At 37.7% G+C, this 26,925-nt stretch overlaps 1 protein-coding gene across 1 annotated transcript in view; it reads left to right on the top strand.

Moving 5' to 3' along the window:
- LOC137250735 (probable ATP-dependent DNA helicase HFM1) overlaps positions 1-26,925 on the top strand; it is a 173,356-nt gene that overhangs the window by 67,792 nt on the left and 78,639 nt on the right. Inside the window, exons 7-11 of the mRNA XM_067784064.1 lie at positions 6,561-6,789; positions 12,827-12,975; positions 13,067-13,239; positions 13,486-13,583; positions 15,432-15,673. Of these exons, the coding sequence (XP_067640165.1) occupies positions 6,561-6,789; positions 12,827-12,975; positions 13,067-13,239; positions 13,486-13,583; positions 15,432-15,673 (891 nt within the window). The remainder of the gene's footprint in view (positions 1-6,560; positions 6,790-12,826; positions 12,976-13,066; positions 13,240-13,485; positions 13,584-15,431; positions 15,674-26,925) is intronic.

Genomic DNA, 26,925 nt, shown 5'->3' on the forward strand with positions numbered 1-26,925 from the left:
TCTTTCGCTATATATTTTTACACCATTCAGTTCCGTTCCGTTCCATTCCTTTGACTTAAACATTGTCATTTCCTGGATGAATGGAAATAATGCCCGCAGGCCTTCCTTCATATACAAAAAGGAAATAATTCCCGGCCACAAAGGAAAGACTGACCACAGGCAAAGTTTTCCTGTATCTTTTTTACTTCCTTTATATTATGTTGGTTGAATGTGTGTCCGCTTTTCTTACAAATCTTGCAATCGATTTTTAAGTAACTTCTCATTGAGCGACAAACGTGAAGCTTTACACATAGATTAGAACACCGTGACAATGCAACAAAAGGGGAAAAAATCCGTTAGGTGATGCACGGATCGAAATAATTAAATAAGAATTTGAAAAATTTCAAACCAGTTTTTAAGTAACTTCTCGATGAGCTAGAGACTTAAAATTTAAAACTGGATTCAGAGGTCGATGCCAGGCGATGACGCGATACAAAATGATTCGCTGAGGGCGCACGGACTGAGATATTTAGAAAAATGAAACGGAACGGAGGGAATTTTGGGATTGATTTTTATGTAAGTTCTCATTGAGCTACAAGCGTAAAACTTAACAGATAGGTTAAGACGCCGAGAAAATGTAAGAAAAGGAGAAAAAAAAGTAAAAAAATTTTAAGCACTTCCTTTATATAAATGGACAAAAATCAGCGAAAAATTTCTCCTTATATAAAGACATATTCTGGCTAAACTTTGATTTTTAAATTTTGACATAGAAATTGCAAAAATATTTATGAGAAGTAAAAATATAATGGATATATGGAGCGGGAGAATACCATTGCTAGGCGAAGTTGTTAAGAGACGATTCGTTCGTCTGAGCTATCGTTGGCAATACAGAATGATGCCCTAGTTCTCGTAAGAAAAATACTGAAATCTCGAATATATTTTCGGAACTCAAATAATTCTATAACCCGTAATTCTACAATCAAAAGTGAGCACAGGTAGCCTATTTCCGTCGTTTTCTGAAGCCAGTTATATTTGCATCTCATAGAATAAATACGAGATATTTTGATTCAAGTCCAGTTTAAATATGGTTTTCTTAAGCTCAAACAGTGTCTAAATTCCTTTGGTGCCCCCTAAGGTGCGGTATCCAAATCGCACGAGAACGCTCAAGAAATTTTTTTATGTTCTTCTTGTAGGCCAATTTTGAAATTTTTTTATTTGAAAGTGTGTTTTCGTTTTTATTATTCATATTACTTTTAAAATTTTTTTCCGAGATGCATGCGGCAAATATAAATTTAAGCCTGCAAGTATTTCTTGAGCATTTCTCGTCTCTTGAACGCAGAACGCATCTGCCTCCGAATTCCAGCCATCGCTAACGCTAAAACTCTATCGCCAAAAATTTCTAAAACAGTATCAAGTGCGCAGAAAAGTATGCAACATTTAGTACCATATGGTCATAAGGAATAACTGTCTAAGTCCTATGTAAAAGTATAGCAGTTTGGCTATTTTCTGCGTACTTGATACTGTTTTAGATATTTCCTGCAATGCAGTTTTAGCGTTAGAGAAGGTTGGAATTTGGCAGCTGGATACCGCGCTTAAGGCTCGATGGCCTGAGGTGACAGCCTCATTAACCTCACGGATAAGACGACACTGCGAAATGCATACCTTCAAAACTTAAATAACCACTCCCCACTGCACGGATGTTTGAATTAGTGACAATCGTGAATATTTTAAATGTCAAGATGATGCCTTGCACATGAGATCATTTGAGACAACACATCGGCTATAGAAAATTCCAAAAACCCATGTACAACAATATAAACATATATATGTAGATATTACATGCATACACCTATAAGTATTGTTTTGCAATGATCGGCCAATAATGCATTTTTGACTATACATAAAAACCGGCACAAAAATATTTATACATATTTTCTTATTATTTGTACTAAATGCTTGGACACATGATTAGTTAGTTCGCGATAGTAGCATCACTTCTATTGCTGATGTTGTAATCATTACAGTGCCATTGGCGGGATCTTCATGCTGTTGTTGTGTTGACCACAATTCAATTGTTGTTGTTTAAGACCGTTGAAATTGCTGTTGAACAACAACAGAGTAATTTGTTAAAATTGAAAAATTTGAATGCCTAAATTAGTACTAATACCAATGTAAGTTTTAAACGAGTCATACATAAATATGTTCGTTAAGTTGGTTCTTAAAAAATCAAATGAACGCTTTTTTCAGTTTCAAACACTCAAGCGGTAATGCATCGGTCAAATATGTAATATATAGGTCTGGGTTTGTATTGAACGCGGTTAAATCAGGTCAAAGACCAGACTACCCCATGAAGACACGCGATCAAAATTTACCGTTTATAACTTCAAAAATCGATTTCGGTTGGTAGATATGAAAAATAATTTTAATTATTTGGGTTTTTGTAGGGTAATCTGAAATTTTACCCTTGGGCGACATGCCTTAACCGTCTCCAATCGGTACCAAAATGTATATAATGCATAATTTTTTGTAAAAGTAGGTTTTTTTGATGGGAAATCTCAAAACTAAAAACATTTTTTTTTTGAGGTTTTTTGATATTTTAAAATGTTATGTTGCATATCTGCATAGCATGAAAATTATATCAAATGGAATCTGCAATTGTTGGTTTCGTTGTAACAGAGCGATACTCCATATTTTTTGCAAGTCGTTTGTGTATATCCGGTGCACTTTGGATACTTGCATCGCATACGATTCGTCGTCAAGAAGGTCAATGACCGAATTGGTCTTTACGTATTGGCTGTGGTGGTACGTGCTGCGACGAAGCTTTCAATGATTTGACTCTGAACAAAACTGGAGCGCTATCATAGCATTCGACGTTTTCATTTTCACAATCTGGAGCTTCGCTTTCGCTTTCCTCCGTGGCTATATCCTCAATATAGTCAGGATCCCCAAGGTTGTCATCACTTGAAAACTCTTCATCATGCGAACTGTCCAGATCTTCCAAAATTTTACTTATTTCAGCGGAATTCAATCGTCTCGTCGACATTCTAAGTGAGAGAACCCCGAAAAAATTGTCTATGAAATATACTATTTCTCATCTGTATTAGCACTTTGTTGCATTACTGCAACAGTTTGCAATTTCTACAGTTACTTTGGCGATGATGCCTGAAGTAATTTCAAACAAAAATGTTGCAGATGCGCAACATATATAAGTGACTGCAATTATAACTACACGAAGGAAAATAAAGTAAATAGAAAATTATGTTTCATAACTGCAACACGGCACTGTGAAGGGTTAAACTTTGGCCACAGTATTATCGTTTGAAGGAGTGAGACTGAAAAAATCGGTCATTATTAAGGACCACCCTTATACTGCATACATACATGTATAAATATATTCAAGTAGGTAGCCATTTGTTTACGCTATCTAAATTTAATTGGTTAATTTAAATTTTGTCGTGTGAATAACTTAATTCCGTTGAGTAATTATTATTGAAAAATATTAATCATGAATCTATGTGCATTAGGATACTTCACCAAAAATGTGGCGAATTTCGTATCGAAACAATTTATTAGTTCTAATCCGACTTAGGCAGAATTCATGGAGCAGCAGTCTTAAGTATCTGGCCACCGTGGTGTGGAGGTATAAAACATGTAGGTCCCCGTCCCACCAATCTGTGGGAAAATTAAAAAGTAGCACTACGCATATTGGAAGAGAAACTCAGCCTATGTCTCATCGGAGGCATAAAATGTTTTCAAGTTTATGGTTCCGATTACGCTTAGCTTAGATTGAACTGGCTAGTCTGGTAGTATCTCACATATATTGTTATAAGACTGGCACATGATCTTTGATATTTTGGCACAAAGGGCACACCTTGGAGTGGTGTTCTTCTCTGCCTATGTGGAACCTAATGCTATTAATAGCGGTAAACTTGCTATTAAGGGGAGACAGGGGGAGAGGGGCATATGCTGACGACCTAGCTGTTTATTACAGAAACCAATTTCCTCTAACTTTGTGTGACCTGATGTAGGTAGCATTTGGAGAGGCTTTCTTCGTGGGTATTGCAATGTGGACTCAGCGTCAATTGCGAAGCTTGTCTTTTAGCCGTGTAACCTACCGGAACTAAATGACATGCGTCATAACCTGATCAATAACGCCAAATACCAATACTAACCCCGAATATAAGCAGGTAGATTCAAACCGCGATTATTCGATCCACATTGCTGTATGGGGTAGGCATATGGTGACGTGCCCTGAGCAAGACGCCAAACCTAATTTTTTTGTAAAAAGTCCATATATCTACTATGATTAGTAAAAGTGATGTTCTGAGAAAAATGCCAAGCGCAGCTCTTCCTATCATTGTTGATATGCTTAGATCTAGCAGGATACCCACAAGCCGCAACGCTAACCCTGCGTTTATGAGAATCGCCCAGTGGGAGTACTAAAAGCATAGTGCACTCTAACATACTAAACAATTACAGTTTCCTTTCTCGAAGTGCAGATCGCTATGCGCAAACAACAGCTGCGGACAACAACTTTATGGTAATCATTTCCGGGTATGGTTGAGTGTAGTCGAATCGGTGCTTCACTGCCGAAGACAGCACTTTCATATACACTAAAGGTTCTAAGTTAAACGTTAGGAGTTTGAGGACGGGTCTATTCAAAGGACCAAAACTTGCGACTCTATTTCCGACGACTTGATCTCTGTAGTACTTTTCATACTGAAGTGTGGATAAGGGAAACACACAATCGGCAAGGAAATCTTTATTTTTAGCAACAGCTCATTCAATTCTGAACTAAAACTAAACTGAACTCTTCAGGAGAAGGCCCAACAGAAACTGTATTGCAGACAAAGAACGCTTTACCCCTATGCAACATGCAAGCTAATGCTCAAAGAGTACATCTACCGTCTTGCCAAAATGTCGGATATCTAAGCAAACCTAGCCAAAAATGGGATCTTATGAGGTTCCGTCACGTTTACATCCAAAGTAGGGATACTTTTTCCACACTTGTAGGAGCACTAACTGGACACTGCCTTAATGAAAGGCGTGCAGAAAGGCTATGAGAGCAGGAAACGGTGGATCCACACATCTGCAACTGCCCGGAATTAAGTGACGCTAGACAGCGCTGTATGGGAACTATTTTATAGATAATGTTTGTCAGGTCAAGGAGTATGACATCAACGACTTGGTGGCCTTTATCAGGACCTTGAAAAAGTTTGAAGAGGACAGATAATGGAGAGGTAAAGGAACTATACTACTATGGTTGCATGGTCTGCATCGAGGCTTTAAAGCCTTGGCTACTGGGTCTGAACGGAATGGAAAGAAGTGCCACTTTCGGTGTGGTTTTCCAGGCTCTCCTAATACATATCATTGATAATCTAATGGTTATTGAACATAAGTAATTTTTTGTAAGGCTATTTATCTTTCAAAGAGCCCCATTTGTTGTTCCAGCATATATGTCCCGAAGCGCATCACCCATAAGAGAACTCTTTGTTGCCAGTTGCAGTCCCGCGAATTTTTTTTATTTCTTTCTTTATTTCTATTTTATCTTATACGTTCCGAAGCGCCTAATCCATAGGAGGCGTGATTGTTGGCACGCATTTGCCACTTACACTTACTGATTTGTCATCTGCATTTGCCGTCGAACTGCTGCTTAAGGTGCCATAGTAGAGGAAATAATACCCCGCTCTGCGGCATGTACGTATTAACGGACTTTATGGCCTTGTATTTCAATGCTTTTATATAATAACTACCTTATGCTCTTCGTTTTCACCAGGCAGTATGTTAGGCTGATATGGCTGTAGTTTTTGTGGTACAGATGACTGATCTTTCCTGCATTTGGTGGGAATACGAAGCCTACTGGGAAGACGAAGCAATAGTCTAACCTCCTAACCCGCTGAGGGTAGGTGGTCTGATCCAGCTTGTCGGCAACATATTCCGATAAAAAGTGTGTGTGGACTTGTCACTATGACTTTACCAGTTCTCGCAGGTTTCTTTAAAAATATTATTCGTCGTTTGGCGCTATCCGCTGAGGCATGCAAGATATATTATCGACTCCAGAAGCGTTGATTGTTGTTGGTCACCAATGGCATCAGTCGAAATACTTGGGTTCACTAAGGCTCACCTATCAATGGTCATTGGCGTTTTGACAGGGCACTGACCCATGGGTATCCATGCGGTACGTCTCAATATACTGCAAACTCCATTATGCTGTAGCTGTATAGAGGATGATGAGGTGGAATCATCACATCACTTTATGCTGGATTGTCGAGCTTTTGCCAGAACAAGGCGAAGGTACTTCGGTCGCCACTCACTTGGATCTCCCGAGGATTTATCCAAGGTTGAGATCGGTATCATTCGGAACTTTATTCTTGTACCCAACGATTCTCTAAGTAGCCTTATCTTCGTCACCGTTATTTTATTTTATTGTATGTGGTATTACAACGGACCTTCATGTTGTCCAAGTGAGGTTCCCCTATCAGGGTAGCTACCACCAAACCTAACCTAGCATTCCCATGAATAGATCTAAGTTCATTATACGTATGCAATAAGATTATAATTATCAAATTCTATTATTTCAGCAAAAATATGAAGCTTTAGTGGATGGAAAAATGCCAATTGAATCGCATTTACACAAACATTTGGCCGAACATCTTAATTCTGAGATAGCCTTGGGCACCATTAACAATCTGGAGGTAGCAATGAATTGGATGCGCTCAACATATCTTTATGTTCGCTCAATGCAAAATCCTTCACATTATGGCTTAGATGAAAATATGGATAAGGACATTATTGAAAATAAATTGGAAAGTAAGTTTACGGCCAAACTCATTTTACGAATGCAGGCAAATATGTATTGATTTTCTTATGTAGAAAAAAGGTGTGACTACCAATGTTTTTAAATTAGCCAGATCCCATCCAGGGGTTCAAACAAAACCACAACAGATGTAATTTTATCAAAAACAAATAGTTTTCCGTTTTTTGATAAGAGCTTCGTCGGATTTTATATTGACGTTTTGAAGGTAAGTGTTTCATAACAAACTGATGAGTCGACGTTTGCAAATCGAGAATATACAAATAACAAATTGGTAACACTCTGATAACAAATCGGTAGCTTTTCGATACCAAATCTATACATTTTTTATTAAAAAATCGATAAATTTTCGATAACACGCCGATAACAATCGATCGAGATTTAAATAAATTAAATTTATTCTAATTTACCTTAATATAATTAAGTTTAATTTAATTAGTTTAATTAATTTAGTGGAATTTAATTCATTGTAATTTATTTAAATTAAATATAATTAAATTAAATCAAAAATTGATTTAATTAAGTTTAATTTATTTTCATTTACCTTAATATAATTAGTTTAATTAATTTAGTGGAATTTAATTCAATTCAATTCATTTTAATTTGATCTAACTAATTTTAAATTAATTTATTTACCTTTGTATTTATTTAATTTAACTAAATTAAATTGCATTGAACTTTATTTAAATTTTTAATTAAATTAAATTAATTTAATTAGTCCTCTTTATTTAATTTAATTTAATCTAATCTAATTTGAGTAAATTTTATTTAATTTAACTTAACTCATTTTAATTTTATGTAATTTAATTTCATTTTATTTTATTTTATGTTAACTTTGGTGGTGTTGGTAATACTTACCCCCTCTTACTATTTTTTTAAGTTGCTCCCTTATGCTGCACTCTCTGAGTTTCGTTTTCTCGGTATCTTCTCAACTTGTGTTGATTTTTGATCAGGCGGGTTTTTGCTGTGGAAGGTGTAGAACGAGCGGATAAATGCTTATGTTGGGGTAAAAATTACCACACCTCAAGGTTTAAGCAAGTATTTACAGGAAAATATATTACTACCACGTCAAGGCTATATTAAGTTAGCCTAGAGAGTTACAAGCAAACATATATACAAGTGAAGCTAATATAAGCGTGTTTAAAACACGAATTTGCTCATATTTGCTATAATATCTCTGGCTCTTTGTTTTCAACATAACGTCAGTATATGCATCTCTTGCACTCGCAAGCACAAAAATTGGGTATATGCTCAGATACTTTAATATATGTGTGAATGACGTATTTGCCTTGAGTTTCTGAATGATTTCGTTCATATCAACTCTACCACATACCAATTACGTTCTCATTCTTTAATACCTCATACAGCACACTAATACCATGCACTACGCCTATGCTAGCACATTCTCTGGTATTCCATAATGTACATATACCAATATTACACATTTACATTCTACATATATACATACATCCCCCATATAGCAACAACTTACAAAGACTACGGTTACCCTTACACTTACACCTTACGCTTACGTTCAGCATTCCCGCATATCGTTAGCAAAGCTGTTTACACATCAACAAGTTGTTTTTTCCGTGCATATCAAATTACAAAGAATAGCCTTGCTAAAAAATCGTATTCACTTAGAATTAACAGTACTAGTATCGCCTGTGGTCTAAATTCGACCAACGTGTATTTTTTTCAACTCAGTCTATGCATCAAGTGTTGGAAATATAGCAAACTGGTCTAACTTACTTAACTTTTTCTTTAAAATTTTGAATCTGATCTAAGACTTTGTACTTTTTGATTGTATTTTCTTAAATTTTCTACAAACATTTCACATGTAATTATAACGTTTTGGTATGGAGCTCCTTAAATAAAAATATAAAAATTATGTAAAATCAAATGAAATTGACATAGAATTATGGTGAAATTACTTGAAATTGAATTGAAAAATAGGTTTTTCCACACCACCCGGAAGATCCCCGTTGGCGCGCTACCGAAGTTAGTTTTGGGAGCTCAGTTCCCCAGTAGGCCTATATCACCCATATACATATATCGCCTATTTACGTCAGTAGTGTCATAATTAAAAAAACACGAACTTTTAGTTAAAAACGAAGAAATTTGCTGAAGGAACTTAGCCTATTTCACGCCACTCGTTTAATCTTCTATATATGGGGTATTCCATCCCATTTCGACCAATTTTGAACCCTACCCCTTTAGAATTGGCTGAAAGTTTTTCTTCTTTTTCTAGCACTTTTTTTCATAAAAAACTTCACTAATCCCGGAGTGGGCCGAGAATTTTTTTTTTTATTTAATCATTTAATCATATATTTAAAACTTATTTTGAGTTGGGAAACGGTGTTTTTTTCAAAATGCTATAACTTTTTCAAATATTGACCGTTTGGGATCATTTTTTTTTAAATATGTTTTTAAATGTACTTTTCGGAAAAAAAAATAAAAAAAAAAATTCTCGGCCCACTCCGGGATTAGTGGGGATGATTGCAGAATTGATTGAAGTTTTTTATGAGAAAAAAAAGGGCGAAATTCGAAAAATCTCGAAAAACTGAAAAACTACAAAAAAAAACTTTAAAAATTTTTTTGATTTTTTTCCGAAAAGTCCATTTAAAAACAAATTTTAACAAAAAAAAAAGATCCCAAACGGTCAATTTTTGAAAAAGTTATAGCATTTTGAAAACAAAAACGGTATTTTTTTTTAAATTCATAACTTTTTTTGAGTTGGATGAAAAAATTTGAAAAACTTCTGAAAAACGTCTTTCGTAAGCTAGAAAAAGAGGAAAACTTTTCAGCCAATTCTAAAGGGGTCGGGTTCAAAATTGGTCGAAATGGGATGGAATACCCCATATATAAAAAGAAGTGTACATTTGGATTGTCACTCCATAACTCGAGAACGGATAGAAAGATTGCCATGAAATTTTTAGGAAAGATACAGGAAGGAGATATGATGGTTAGTTGATTTTCAAATCCCAAATCGGTTTAGCCATTCTTGAGTTATGATTTTTTTTTAGAAAAATACTATATAAAAGAAAGTCGTTTTAGTTACACTACGCATAAGTCAAGAACGGATGAACCAATTTGGCTGAAAATTGGTGGAGAGGTAGCTTATAACCAGGGAACGGACATACGATACTTTTTATCCCGTTCTGGCTAGGGTCTTGAGGTCAAAACGTGGACCTGGGTAATCCTGGGATGTGTTTGTACAATATGGGTATCAAATGGAATCTGTTTATGAGTACTTTGATACTGAGTATTTTTCGTACCCCTGGGTGACTCGGATCTCGAGATATAGGCCAAAACGTGGACCCGGGCACCCCTAAAATGTATTTTTACAATATGGATATCAAATGAAAGCTGTTGTTGAGTGCTTTACTATAGGGTAGTTTTCATACCTATTAGTGACTAGGGTCTCGAGATATAGGCCAAAACGTGGACCAGGGCACCCGTGGAATGTTTTTATACAATTGGATATCAAATGAAAGCTGTTGATGAGTGCTTTAGTACAGGGTAGTTTTCATACCTATTGGTGACTAAGGTATCGAGATATAAGGCCAAAACGTGGACCCGGGCACCCCTAGAATGTGTTTATATAATATGGATATCAAATGAAAGCTGTTGATGAGTGCTTTAGTACAGTATAGTTTTCATACCTATTGGTGACTAGGGTACTCGAGATATAGGCCAAAACGTGGACCCGGGCACCCCTAAAATGTATTTTTACAATATGGATATCAAATGAAAGCTGTTGTTGAGTGCTTTACTATAGGGTAGTTTTCATACCTATTAGTGACTAGGGTCTCGAGATATAGGCCAAAACGTGGACCAGGGCACCCGTGGAATGTTTTTATACAATTGGATATCAAATTGAAGCTGTTGATGTGTGCTTTAGTACAGAGTAATTTTTATATCGCTGAGTGACAAGGGTCTTGAGACATAGGCCAAAACGTCGACCCGGATACCTGTACAATGTGTGTGTATTATGGATATCAAATGAAAGCTATTGCTGATAGCTTTAAAGTAATTTCCATTGCAATATTCGATTTAGTAGCATCAACCTGGAAAAACTGATAAATAAGCATGCGAAGCCGAAATAAAGACATGAATTAATAATACCCACATACCTATATATGTACCTATGTACGTCCTATTCGATTTGCCTGAAATTTGGTCTATTAAGTTGCCTGTATTAGTATTTACGATCCTTTTTTCCGGGAACTAGACCAGAGATGGACTGGGACTGGGATTAGGACCACCCTCTGGGACTGGCAGTAAGAGATGAAGGAGAATGAGAAGAACTTGAGAGAAGAGAAAAGAGGGTAGGAGAAGGAGACTGAGAAAGAGATAGAGTGAGACGAAATAGAGATCGATGAATCGAAAAAGACGGAGGGAGGAGTGAATAAAAGATTAAGAAAAATATAAGAGGGGGGAGGCAGAGTCAGACGGAAAGAGCTTATTAAGATGTATGCAGATAGAGCAAATTTAGGGCAGAACACCGTCTGCCTGGTCTGCTAGTTTTGTATAAATACATATCTAATATGTAAGTGTGACACAAAACAAAAATTTCGAGCAGAATAGAGGATACCTTCATAAAAAATAAAATAAAAATATAAAAAAAATATGTAATGAGAAAGAGGGCAGTTTTCTAAAAAAAATTTTAATTAAAGAAAAAAATAATAATAACGTACTTAATTGCGAAAAAATTAAGTGAAGTGAACAAACAGTTCCATATAAAAACGTAATAAGTGCACTTAGACTTTTTTCCGGGTTTTAATGTGATCATTGTGGAAATATGTAGATTCTAATGTTCGGATATTTAATGTTGGGATTCCCATTGAGATCTATGTACGTAATTAATTTGTATTAAATTTGTAAACACTCCATTTCATGAATATATATGACCATATCTACCATAAAATATCGTCTGTGAACAATATAATACTAAGATATAGCAAAACAGAATAAATTAGAAATAAAAGAAAAACAAACAAAAACATTGAAATTATTCACGCAAACATATTTACTAAAATAAAATTAATTTCATAATTTTAAGCGACATAAACAAATTAGGGTTATGGGATCTAAGCATCCGATTAATGGATATATAATCCAACAAAGTTAGCCTAATAATAAATATAGTGGGTAATATACTGCCTATGCAATACGGCAGCTATGATGCCGGTTGCCGTTTTGACCTAAAATCAAAAACGTTTTTGGGAGTTTCTTTTGTTTCGTTTAATATACAACGTGATACTAAAATAACTAGCATAAACTAAAATAAATTAGCATAAAAGCCAATATAATAAATTTAATATTATATTTTTGTAACTTTTTTTTTTGTTCAGTATAAGACGTACTTTATCTAAAATGAGGATTAAATCTGCAAATGCAAAAACATTTTCGGGAAAATTTGCCATTAATTGTTATAAATAAATTAGTTAGTTTCAACAAAAGTTAATTCATTATTTGCGATTTCATGTTTTTTTTAAAACAACTAAAATAAAAAACAAAGAATCTGTTAAATAATGTATTACGTGTAAGTGAAATTTGCCACAAAAAATGGGCCGGTCAAAAATTAATTATATTTAAGATTTTTTGGTACGCTACAAATTATTTTGGAACAATTTTTTGGGATTTTGGTAGAGGCTATTATAGGTAAGTGGCAACAATGGGAAACCATGTTTTAATCTTTCACCGTGTAGCGCGTACGCTTATGTAGGTTTGTGTCTTAGAGCACTTACATAATTTGTCCAAAGATGGCGCGATTTTGTGCAAGAAAGTAAATATCCATATTTGGAGAGATTGTTAGATTTACAAAAAACTTGTCTATTAATTATGAACAAACAGAGTAATATTTGTTAACAAAAATAGGCCTATACACTGCGGCTGATCTATACGAATCGATTCATATCACTTTTATATGATTTTACGTATGCTAACTATGCAAAACCGCCTGTCAATTGTTTGTATGGAAATTTTGTTAGCGTATTAATATATAGATTAATGTTTTTTTTTTTCTAGGAATGTGCTTGGTACACATTCAAGATCTCGAAAATGCTGGTCTCATCAAAAGGAATCCAGAAAATGAGTTAGATGTTAAAACCACTAGCAATGGCAAACTTATGGCAAAATACTATTTATGTTTTGAGACGATGAAACTCTTTACACAGGTACCTAGATCATTATATCTCGGCTGACGGTTCAAAATCGTCAAGCTATCCAAGTTGTTAATGAGCAGAAGTAATCCTTCCTTTATTGCAGATACGTGGCGATGAAACATATTTGAAAATCCTTGATCTCGTGGTGCGTTGTAGAGAGTTCAGCGAATTCACACTCAGAGTAAATGAGAAACGAATATTGAATGCATTAAATGATACACCGTTGCGTTTTCCCCGTGCCGGACGAATTAAAACGCGTGAAGATAAAATTGCATGGTAAATAAGTTTAGATACTCATATCTCTATACATACATCATTACCCATAACAAAGCGTGGAAAATTCCTCAAAATGCGCACGAAAGAGAAATTCCAAAAACGTGTGGAGCTATGTGCGCTCAGCATTTTTCACACGGAAGCTTAATGTCTGCATATAACTTTATTATATTTATTGAGCTTTTAATAGTAATTAATTCATTTTTCCTGACTTAATGTGTAATACATTTTTTTTGTTTCTCTTTTAAGTTTACTGCAAGCAATACTTGGAAATGTAACGATTGCTTCACCAACTTTGGCACAGGAATCATTGAAAATGTTACGCATCGCTGATCGTATTGCAAAATGTAAGTTATCTACTTTAAAATATTCAATTATTAAAAACCTAGATAGGTAGTTAGATTGTCAAGAGGCTATGACCTATAGATCTGTTGCGCCCTGATTCGCTTCACAGCACCTTTTCTAAACCAAGTTCCATGAGGAAATCCAGATATGTGTCTACTTTTAAGTTTAAGCGATCGAAAGATCCTTAGTCTTCTTGTCGCGATGGTTCGGAAGTCCCTTTCCTGCTCGCTCGTCTCAATTCACTTCTCTGTGGACAGGTACCCAAGCCAAACGAATGGTGTTTTTACCCCCTTAATAATTTTCATGCACTCAGGGACTGTTGATGATCTAATCTCAACCGAGAATATTGCAGATTTGTAACTGCACACAGGCTTTTGGCGATAACCTCGCTTTGGAAAATGCTCGGATATTTTCCGAGGGGTTTGGATATTTTGGTTCTGGGCCAGAAGATCCCCGCTTCAACGGCCTCTGGCGTCTTGGAGCCATCCTTGTGTCCGATGAAACTGTGATCCTGGAGGAGCGCTTCTACTTTGGAAATAAATAGGCCTATGCACTGCACCTGCCTCACGCACCTCTATTTCCCAGCTGCTCCATTTTGAAACGCTTCTCAAACTTTCTGGTGTTATCCCTGGGAAGCTGGATGAGAGGAATCTGCACTTTCAATATCTTCCCTCTCTAGCAATGTTCACAAAAGTGCTCATGGGCGCCTGCTCTATTATTTTGTGTGGGGCGTTGGCTCGGCGGCCTTCATTGCCGCCGTAGGGCATGTTCGCGTGACTCCGGTAATGCTGACACATGGCAAGCGTTAGAGCTCGGTGAGTGATTTCTGTACGGTCACCATAATTGCTGCAGATGCCCAAACAACTGCTCTACACACTATGAAGGGTCTGACTATCAACGTGTACATCTTAGGATTTTGAGGCTGCTTCCCCATGATTTTCCTGCAAAGCGTCTGCACACCATTATTGCTCTTATAGTCTTTCGTATGGTGTGGTCGTTGTGCTTCCTCCACAGCAGCTTAGAGTCGAACGTCACTCCCAAGGACTTCACCTCGGTCACATGCTCCAAACGTAATCCATCCATTACTGTGTACCTCATCTCTTCCAGAGAATACAATGGCCCTCGTCTTAAGGTTGATGCTAAGCCCTACCTTTGTACACCATTTCTTTGCCAACCTCAATGCCCTTCGCATTATGCCACCGAGAGTGGTGCTCTCAAAACTGTCTCTTACAATTATGACGATATTTTCCGCGTATCGTGGACTCCATTCTCTGAGAGTCTCTCTAGGAGTTCATCTACTAACAAAATAATAACCGTAACAGGTTGAAACTGTTTAATTCTTGAAAATCCGAAAATCAGGATTGGAAAAAATCTTTGAAACTGCGACTGCAAATCCGAAAATATTTTAAACAGTTCCATTGAAGAAAATCAGAACCACTTGAAATCTTTCAAATTATCAAACTCGATAATGAAACGGTTAAAAACGGTTTAATCCGTTCCATTTATCAAAACCCGGAATCGAAACCATCACTGTTTGAAGTGTTCGAAGTCGTAACGGAACTGAGATCGTTTGAAACAGTGTTATTTTTCAACGGTTCCCGTTTCATTCATTAAACTTGCATTTGAAACGAAAATAATAATCTTCTTGCTATTATTCCAGTTATTAAATAAAAACGTCCGAAAATATCCGAAACCGTAACCGTTTGAAACCGTATCGTAGATGACAGAATCCCAGGTGTAATATCCTAACGTTATATCGCTTAAAGTTCTTTTTTCTAAAATTTCAGCGCGCAATGAAAACTATTTTCATTTTTTTTTTATCATACTAACGTTTCTATTTCTATTTTAAGGTCTTTTGGAGTATATGCGATTGTCAGAGCATCCAGCATACGCATTTCAGTTGGGACGCTACAAGGCGTTACTGCATACAGTGACAATCGCGAAATGCTTCCATGCCAAGTTGTGGGAAAATTCAGAATATGCAGCAAAACAATTACAGAAAATCGGTGCCGTTTATTCAGCTCAACTGGTGAACGCTGGGAAAACCTCATTGAAATCACTGAGGGTGACAGACGCGCGTACCATTGAAGCGGTGAGTTGAGCGGGAGTTTTTTTAATGTCTGCTTGCCTGTTAGATCATAGATATGTGTGCTTGTAATCTGTAGATAAGTATGTAGGTATATTAAGGCGGACCAGAATTGGAAGCTAGTCTTGTTTGAACTAAGGTGACTGAGTACGATACTTAGGCCAGATGGCTGACACCACACATGTGAGTAAGAGTCTTTTATGCTTAGATATAGCGAAACCTGAGCGGTATGCAGTAGCAAGATAGAGCCCAGCTTCGCTAAAATTAATGAATATTTGGAGCGGTTTACCTCCGAGGCGATTTATACCGAGCCTTTCTTCCGATTTGTGTCGTGCTCCTTTTCTTGCATGCTAACGTTGCATTTGAACCCATGACCTTTGGTGTGGTAGACGGAGCATGCTACCAACACACCGCGCTGGCCGCCAGATTCGCTACAATCAAGTACTTTTTCGGCAGGTCAAAGTATTGGCGTATTAGGTAGTTACGATTAGCGCTAACTAAGAACTCGATCCTGCCCTCAATTATGCAGAGCCAGATTTGCTTAGCGCCCACAAGTAGATTCAGTACATATCTGGCATTTGTTTATTTTTAATCTGAGCTGATGCAAGAACGTGTGTACACAAGATAGGGAGGTATATCCATATGCCGGTTCACATAGATCAGAAAGCTTCCTTTCCTTTCTAGATAGGTGGCTACTAAACTCCCACGATGCCATTTCAACGCTTCTTTTGATGAGGACTATAATTTTTTCCTAATTATATATCAGAATAAATCATAACGAACTTTAGATTGACAGTGTCGAGCCATCGAACGGCTTTTGCCCTGGGGCCCGGAAGGTTTTTGGGGGCCCGGCAAGGCAAAGCAGTATTGACAGTACTCTAACTAGGATTTCATAGATACATACATATTTTGTTCCTACAAAAAATTGTTTTAAAATTGAAAATCACTTAACTAAAATCATAAGCATCCGATCAAATACTATGGGGCATAGTCATAGTCGAAATCAAATGTGATTTTAAGTTAGATAAACGTTTTTGACACAATTTTATAAGCGCTATCTGTCAAAAATCACATTTTATTTCGACTTCCCAACGACTTAAGTGGTCGCCATTTCCTTCAAATCATACTCCATACTACTATAAAAAAGGGAGAAAAAGTAAAGCGTGATTGGCTCGTTTGGAGTGCAACAAAAGAAGCGCTTTTTTGTTTTCCATGCCGGCTTTTCAGCAAAATTTCCGAAAATACCCGATCAGCTTTGACAAAATCTTCAGGTTATTCTAAAGAAAAAGGTTGGAAGAGGTTACACGACAAAATTCCTGAACGTGAAAATAGTCAAAACCATAAAACTTGCTATATAGAGTGGCGCCAATATGAAATGAGAATTGGAAATGCAAGTTCAGTTTTCTCTTAGCGGAAATTCTTAAAAATGAAGCAGCTCGCTGGAGAGAGATACTTCGCAGGATTCTTGATGTTGTTTTATTTCTTGGAGAAAAAGGATTGGCATTTAGAGGGGATAATTCATTGATCGGAAATCCAAAAAATGGAAACTTTCTTGGTATTTTGGAACAGATCAGCAATTATGACCCACTATTGCATGAACATTTGGAGAGGTGAGGGAATCTCAAACGAAAAAGAATCGTCTCCAAGCACATTATTTGTCTGATGGAATACAAAATGAGTTCATAGAAATCTGTGCAAGTCAAGTAATTAGAAAGATAGAAAGCGAGAGAAAGTCCGTCAAGTATTACACAGTAATAGTGGATGCAACCCCTTATTCGGCGCATATTGAGCATACTGTTTTTATATTGCGTTATGTTTTATTAGACAGGGACTCTGGAAAATGGAAAATCCAATCTTAGAGTTTGTAGATTGTAACGCAAAAACAGGAGAAGCTATCGCTGAGCTGATTAGCAGCACTCTAAAAAAGCACAATATTCCCCTGGATGACTGCCGTGGGCAAGAGTATGATAATCGCAGTAATATGAAGGGTCATTACAAAGGAGAAGATAGGAAAGCGCCAGTTCGATGAATTACCTGGCGAATCACCAGAGTGTGATTCCGAAACTCAATTTAAACAGCAAGTTTTTTACGTTCTTTTGGACTGCTTGATTGGTAACATGACAAGACGTTTCGAAGCCGTAAATGACATTGCGATTAAATTTAGTTTTTTGTGGAAGTATCAGGATCTGACGGAAGATGAGCTCAGAGAAAAGGCAGCGGCATTCTGCACGATTTATGGTATCGATATTTCTACGGATCTAATAGATGAAATCATTCATCTCAAAGCCATCCACTTAGCAAATTTGGGATGTAATGGCAGCGAAAGGGCAGGGGGAAGCGTTCGACCCTTCGCTGCCTCCCCCCCCCCCCCCCCCCCCCCACCCTCCCCCTCAAACGCGCTACTGGTCCTAGATGGGTTTTGACTCTGTGATTTATTAATTGTAATTTGCTATTAATGTCCTCCATTTTCATCTTTTATATGAAACTGTCACATTTTAAGGTTAAGCCACTAATAACCGATGCCAATCGATATGGTTAAGTATAAATATGGTTATCACCAACGCATTATGACTATGTCAACTTTGGCAGTCTTTTTACTTTAAGATGTACGTCCTTACCACATTCGATATCTTGTCAAAATTTGAACTTTGTCAAACTCTTGCTTAATATCCGCGCAAAGATGTCAACTCGATATGTGTGGAATTATTGGGTTCTATGTGAGAGGTTTTCTCTACTTTAAGCATAAAGACAGGTAGGTGTAGCTTGAGAATAGTAAAGACCATTTGCTCTCAATCGAGATTAAAATATATAAATAATATCGTTTTTTTGATTTTTGGCAATTAAATGATTTTAAAGGGCAACCCTAAGGCATAAAGTATGTACATATGTATGTATAAATAAATTTAGCTAAGTAAATAAATAATTGTTTATAATCTTGGTTAATACCACTTTGTATATAACTACAAATGTATGCGATATATGTTTTTGTTTAAGTTGTAATCTAAAGCTAGGACGGCTTATACGGTAGCCGTTGACTCATTCACTTGCAGTGGCACAGTTATTATGCCCGGTGTCTAAAATTTATACTCGCCATGAATAACTGTTCGTACTTTATTCGCCTTTAGTAACGATTTACGATATTTTTACTATACCTAGTTGTGTTTAATAATATTAATAACAATATGTGTACAAATACATATTTTTTTGCGACGATTAGCACTCACAACCGTTAGGGTTTCTCTCTATGCACGACAAAAGAAAACTAATTTTTGGGAGTTCCTGATAGTTATGCACCTTCTGCTAACGTTCGAATCGCTGAACTGTCGAATAATAAACTCCAATATTCTATATTGCAAAATGGTCGTTATTTAGCCTACTTTGGGAGTAGAACTTTATAATTACAATTATACTTCACTACTAGCGTGTTTAAATCAGACGTCGGCAAATAGTGGCACAATTGTACACACTCAATTCACACGTATTCTTATTCTATTTAGTTTAGTAGTCGCTGAGCATTTGTCGCAGCAACATCGATTTTGTGCGTCGCTCGCAATGTTGTTAGTAAGCAACAAGCAAAGATTGTTTGTTAGATTTTTTGATTTAGCCAAGGAAAATTCTTTGTTTTGTACTTATTCAGAGCTGTATTGGCCGTTGAGTTTAAAGCAAAAAACTTAATTTTTCTTTTCTAGCTCCGACGCGTTTCGACACGATATTGTGTCCTCTTCAGGGAGTAATTATCTTTATTTAAAACAAGAAAACGCAATTATTTAATATTTAAAACACTTACAATTTTTCACTTACATACCTTAATATATAGTTACACAATTTTTTAATGGGTGTCATTTATTTACATTTATACAAACATTTAACACTTAACATATAAAATCAAACATCCATACTTTATCCCAGCTGTTCATCATTTCTTTTGATTGTTTGTTAGTTTCTTTCAATGCGCACAATGAAAAATATTTTATTTTGACCAACCCTTTTGCTCAAATGCAATGTATTTTATTGTATAAACCTTTTGCTTGCCATTGTGCGCATTAAAAAATAATAACAAACGATCTTGTCGTGTTGCTTGCTTATAAGCGAATGAACTACGCAAAACGATGCATCAAGTGATGTGCGCGATCATCGCGCTCTCACTAACACATCTGCATTTCCATTTTGCCGACGTCTGCTTTAAATCAAACTGATTAGTTATTCCCATGGTTCAATTATGTACAGGTTGGCTCATCTCATCAGCTGATTTTATTTATGTCATTGCATGGTCGAAGGGATTGTCAAAAGGAGATGGCAAACTCAAAATTAAACCAACACATTGGCAACATTTTACTTACACATACAAAAACTATTAAGTTTTATGTTTCCATTCCATACCATTCGCACCAACACCAATACACAGATTTTGACAATTTGAACAGACATATTTTGTTGCTTTACAGATGAGCCAACCTGTATATAGTTGAACCATGGTTATTCCTCAGCGGGCGCTGCTTTTATACTCTCTGTTGTCGTTCGCATATTTCTCCTAAGGTCTAGATTTTTTCACGAACATGTCTTCTGGAACAGTTGTATCTTATACTTGGTTATTTAGCTATATGCGTGTGTATGTGTGAGTAACAACTTCTGGTCTCAGCTGATGACTTCAGATTGGTATATAATTATGGCATTTTTTTCATTTTTCGTAATTTTCGATATCAAAAAAGTGGGCGTGGTCATAGTCGGATTTCGGCCATTTTTTTCACCAATACAAAGTGAGTTCAGATAAGTACGTGAACTGAGTTTAGTAAAGAAGACGGTCGACTGTGTATAAAAACTGGGCGTGGCTTCAACCGATTTCGCCCTTTTTCACAGAAAACAGTTATCGTCCTAGAATCTAAGCCTCTACCAAATTTCACAAGGATTGGTAAATTTTTGTTCAACTTATGGCATTAAAAGTATCCTAGACAAATTAAATGAAAAAGGGCGGAGCCACGCCCATTTTGAAACTTTCTTTTATTTTTGTATTTTGTTACAACATATCATTACTGGAGTTGAATGTTGATATAATTTACTTATATACTGTAAAGATATTAACTTTTCTTTTAATATTTGAATTTAAAAAAATTTTTTTTAGAAATGGGCGTGGTCGTTCTCCGATTATGCTAATTCTTATTAAGCAGACATATAGTAGTAAGAGTAACGTTCCTGCCAAATTTCATCATGATATCTTCAACGACTGCCAAATTACAGCTTGCAAAACTTCTAAATTACCTTCTTTTAAAAAGGGGCGGTGCCACGCCCATTGTCCAAAATTTTACCAGTTTTTTATTCTGTTCGTATATTGTCCGATATCGTTCATTTTAAATAGCGATCTGAGATGAGTGCCCAGGAACCTACATACCAAATTACATCAAGATACCTCAAAATTTACTCAAGTTATCGTGTTAACGGACAGACGGACGGGCGGACGGACGGACGGACGGACGGACATGGCTCAATCGAATTTTTTTTCGATACTGATGATTTTGATATATGGAAGTCTATATCTATCTCGATTCCTTTATACCTGTACAACCAACCGTTATCCAATCAAAGTTAATATACTCTGTGAGCTCTGCTCAACTGAGTATAAAAATAGGTAGGTACTTTGTGTGAGGATGCAAAGTTTCAGGTTTTTCGTGGTCTGCGTGTAAAAACTATGACTACGAATCACGTTTTTTAACAATATATGACGTAAACGTAACTATTTCATGCAATTTTATGAATTTTGAAGCTTCTAGCCGTAAAAAAGGGGCAAAAAAATACAGTTTATATGGGGTATATAATATATGTACCACCGATCTCTATGATTTTTTCAGACAACAATATATGCTATATACGTAAGCATTTGGTGAAATTTGAAGCTTCTAGCCGTTAAAATGGGGAAGAAATTGCGCAAAGTTTCTTATCTGAACAATCGGTTGTATGATTTTATATATACCACCGGTCTCTATGATTTTTTCAGACAACAATATATACTATACAGCATTTGGTGAAATTTGAAGCTTCTAGCTGTTAAAATGGGGCAGAAATTGCACAAAGTTTCTTATCTGAACAATCGGTTGTATGAGATTATATATACCACCGGTCTCTATGATTTTTTCAGACAACAATATATGCTACACACGTAAACATTTGGTGAAATTTGAACATATCTAAACGATTTTTAAGATAAATATAAAATAAAAAATAGGTAGGTACTTTGTGTGAGGATGCAAAGCTTCACGTTTTTTGTTGTCTGCATGTAAAAACTACGACTACGAATCACGTATTTCAAAAATATATGAAGTAAACGTAACTATTTGATGAAACTTGATGAATTTTGAAGCTTCTATCCGTAAAAAAGGGGCAAAAATGACAGTTTGTATGAAGTATATAATATATATACCACCGATCTCTATGAATTTTTCAGACATCAATATATGCTATACACGTAAGCATTTGGTGAAATTTGAAGCTTCTAGCTGTTAAAATGGGGCCGAAATCGCAAAAAAAAAATATATATATACTATATATACCATCATATATATATTATATATATCACCGATCTCTATGATTTTTTGACACAACAATATATATTATATATGTAAGCAATTGGTGAAATTTGAAGCTTATAGCTGTAAAAATGGGGTAGAAATTGCGAAAAGTTTCTTATCTGAACAATCGGTTGTAGGGGATATATACTATATATACGACCGATCTCATCAATTTTTCAGGCAACAATATGTGCAATATACGAAAGTATATGGTGAAGTTTGAAGCTTCAATCTGTTAAATTGAGTAAGATATTACAAAAATCCTCTTTTTCTGAAAAATCGGTTGTATGGAGGATATATGCTATAGTGGTCCGATCCGGCCGGTTCCGACAAATGTCTAATCGGACATCCAAATACACCTGCTCACCAAATTTTATCAAGATATCTCAAAAATTGACGGACTAGTTTGCATACAAACAGACAGCTCGCTCTCCAGAAGGGCGTGGCCCATCGGCTGGGGGCCTTAACATTTCGTCGCAAGTGGTAACGAAACCCAAAGGAGCGGAGGCCGAAAGCAAGCAAGTAGCGTTGTCGCCGGGTGCTACACCGAAGCTTTGCAAAAAGAACTCCGACAGCAAGGCTCAAACGGGCACACCATTATTAAGTGAGCTAATTAAGCAGGCGTCAGCTGCGTTAAATCAGCAAAAAAAAAGATGACCAAGCTAGGCAAGGCGATTGAGGACTTGATGCAGTTCTTCATAGGGCGTAATAATATACACGCGGAAATCAAGCGCTTGGCCTCCGTAATAAAAGTGCTGTACATCGAGTCGGCCCTAGAGGTAAAGAATTTAGAACATAAATTGCGTGCAAGCGAATGCGCCAAGGATAGAAGTCCATCACCCCCAGGAAAACGACCGAGGAATAATTCGTACTCGACCAAGGAGAACAACGTGGTAAAACCCACTACTACTCTAAAAGATGTCTTACCAGGGCACATGGGTGGTCACAAACGACGGCAAGAAACGCAAGAGAAGACGGAGCGGAAAGAGGAAACTGCAGCCCAAAAGACGGGAGAGTGGCAGTTAGCCAAAAAAAAAGAGCAAGAAAAAATCACTTAAGGCTAGGCCGGATGCAATCATCATTTCCAAGGCGGGGGATGCGACGTACGCCGACATATTGCGTAAAGTGAGAAGATGCGACGAATTAAAATCCCTGGGTGATGACGTCAAAACGATTAGAAGAACGGCGAGAGGAGAGCTGTTAATAGAGCTGAAAAAATCGCAAGATGGGAAAACAAGCGCGTACCAAGCAGAAATTGAAGCGGTACTAAAGGACTCGGCTAAAGTTATAACAAAGTCCCAAATGGTCACGCTACAGTGCAGAGATATCGATGAGATTACTACGCCCGAGGAGATTTGCAACGCCCTCCACCAGCAATGCAACATCAAACTTCCAGATGTGGCTGCCATAAAAAGCATACGCACAGGGTACAGTGGCACGAAGTCGGTACTTATAAGCCTTACAGCGGATGATGCCAAGGCGGTTCTTAATACGCAAAGAATCCGGGTAGGATGGGTTTCCTGCCGAATTAGAGAGCTCAAGCAAGAAAAACGCTGTTATAGGTGCTGGGGCTACGGGAATATAGCTCAGAAATGTAAGGAGACTGTAGATAGGTCTAGCCTATGCAGGAAATGCGGCCAGGAAGGTCATAAGGCTGCAAGTTGCGAAAATGCACCGAAATGCGCGCTATGTGGGGGACAACATTCAGCAGGCAGTTTTAAATGCCCACAACGAGAGGGCAGCAAAATGACTGTCTCATGAGGGTATTGCAGCTCAATTTAAACCATTGCGAGGCAGCCCAAGAGCTATTATCCCAAACAGTCTATGAAGGAGGATATGACATAGTGGTACTCTCTGAACAATACAAAAATCGCCAGGAGCAGGGTTGGCTCTCAGATTCAGCAGGGAAAGCCTCAATTTGGGCACCAGGGAAATTTCTCCCACAGGAAATTATGACGCCAACGGTAGCAGGATTCACGTGGGCAAAAATATACCGTTGATACGTCTTCAGTTGCTATGCCCCTCCGAGCATGACCATCGCCGAGTTCGAAGACATGATATACGGGATCACCATTGAAGCACGAGGTAAACACCCGCTTTTAATGTGTGGAGACTTCAATGCATGGTCATCTGTGTGGGGAAGTAGACGAACCAACGAAAGAGGGAGAGTTCTCCTCGAAAGTCTTACTTCTTTGAGGCTAGAACTCCTAAATGAACCAGGGATATATACCTTCGATACAGGTACCAGACGATCCATTATAGATCTCACCTTCGCTAGCGGCGAAATAGCAAGACGAGCAAAATGGTCCATAAGCAACGTCTACACACACAGCGACCATAAAGCTATTAGCGTAGAGCTGCTCGAAACTCCACGAACGGTAGCAGCAAGACATCGACAAAGTAGGAAATGGAAACAGCACCTTTTCGACCCACAAATATTTGACATTATCTGGAAGGACGCCATAGTACGAGAATCGCATGCGGAAGACCAGTCGGTTCAAATCACTAAGTTGCTATGTATGGCATGTGATGCTGCCATGCCCAGAAGTCGCGGAAAAGCACAGCGCACTCCGGTATATTGGTGGAATGACGAAATTGCGGAAGAGCGTAGAAAATGCCACAAAGCACGAAGAATAGCGCAGAGGGCACGCTCATCACCACGATATGCAGAGCTACACAGCACCTATGTCGCACAAAGAAAGGCACTTAAAAATGCCATAAAAAAGAGCAAGAAGTTATGCTTTAGGGAACTACTGGATAATGTCGACCTAGATCCTTGGGGATCAGCCTACAGAACTGTGATGGCCAAAGTTAAAGGACCGATATCACAGCAACCTACGTGCCCGATACTGATGAATATTATTGTTGAAACACTTTTACCGGCGCAAGATCGCTGGACTTATCCAAGCGAGGATCTAGAAAGTACGGAAATTCCGCAAATTACAGAGCAAGAGGTACTGGACGCTGCAAAAAGAGTTGCTGATAACAAATCCCCAGGACCCGACGAAGTACCAAACATAGCCCTTAAAGCCGCGATTACAACTAGGGCTACATTATTTACTGATCTTTTTAATGCCTGTATGCAAGAAGGCGTGTTCCCTCGCCCGTGGAAACGACAAATTCTTGTCCTATTGCTGGAACGTGGTAAACAGCCGGACCAACCATCCTCATATAGGCCACTTTGTATGCTGGATTCCCTAGGGAAGATTTTCGAGCGTATAATTAGTGAGCGCCTACAGCTGACTCTAGAAAGACCAGGTGGCTTATCGAATAGTCAATATGGATTTCGCAAATCAAGATCCACCGTAGATGCAATACAAACAGTCGTCAATATAGCTAGAGAAGCTATCTCTGGAGGCCAAAATAAAAGGAAGTTCTGTGCACTGATTATGTTGGACATCAAGAATGCTTTTAACACTGCGAACTGGATGCAGATAATGGCAGCGCTGCAAAGCTTCGGCACTCCAGCTTACTTACGCAGAATTACAGGTAGTTATCTTAAAGACAGAGTACTTCTTTTTGACACGGATCAAGGAGCTAAAGAGTACAAAATCACAGGAGGCGTCCCACAGGGATCTGTTCTCGGTCCAACGCTTTGGAATGTAATGTATGACGGGGTGCTAAAGATTGATCTACCAGAAAACACGCAAATTGTGGGATATGCTGATGATATTGCAGTGGTAGTAGTGGCCAAGAAACTGGACCTGCTTCAAGCATTATGTAATGACGCCGTAGCAAGAATAAAGGAATGGCTGACCAATACAGGACTGGAGTTGGCTAGCCAAAAGACGGAAGTGGTATTAGTAAGCTCCAAACGGTCGGCGAACGAGTTAGTCTTAACTGTCGGGGATCATCAAATCACCTCAAAGGATTCCTTAAAATACTTAGGAGTGCACATTGACTCTAAGTTAACTTTCAAAGAGCACTTCAGAGCGGTGGGGGAGAAAATTACCAAAGTTAATGGATCACTTATGCGAATAATGCCTAACATTGGTGGTCCGAGCGAAGCTATACGTCAGCTATTGTCCACAGTAACCAGCTCAATAATACTATACGCAGCACCAGTGTGGTATGGATCTAAACAGACCCATCAAAAATATATATTAGCAGCGTACCGACTTGCTTCTTTAAGAATAGCAAGTGCTTATCGGGCGGTGTCCGACGACGCGATCCTGGTTCTAACCCGGAAAATCCCAGTGAACTTACTGGCAAGCGAAATGGCCGATCTGTATAACACTAATATCGAGCGACCATCTGAAGAAGACAAGAAAAGAGCAAGGACACAAACAATAGCTAAGTGGCAAGAACGGTGGGAGGCCTCGAGTAAAGGGCGTTGGACTTTCACACTAGTTTGGAACGTAGCTCAATGGAATGAGCGGAAGCACGGCGAACTGAACTACCATCTCACGCAGATAATGAGTGGACATGGCGGTTTCAAAGAGTATTTATGGAAGCGTAGGATAGAGGAAGATCATCATTGCCCAATGTGTACCACAGAGTTAGAAATCATGTTCTACTGCCCTCGTTTCCACGAAGAAAGACTCACCTTGCATGGAGTCTTTGGGGAGGAATGACACGCCTGATGGATGCTGAGAGGGAGCGCAGAGAAATGCGCATGCGAAGCAGTGGCGATTAAATGGACACTCAGAGCAAATAGCGGGAACCTGGACGCAGGGACAACAGTAGGCTCTTAAAAAA

The sequence above is a fragment of the Eurosta solidaginis genome, chromosome 4 (genome assembly GCF_040869045.1).
Source record: "Eurosta solidaginis isolate ZX-2024a chromosome 4, ASM4086904v1, whole genome shotgun sequence".
NCBI lineage: Eukaryota > Metazoa > Arthropoda > Insecta > Diptera > Tephritidae > Eurosta > Eurosta solidaginis.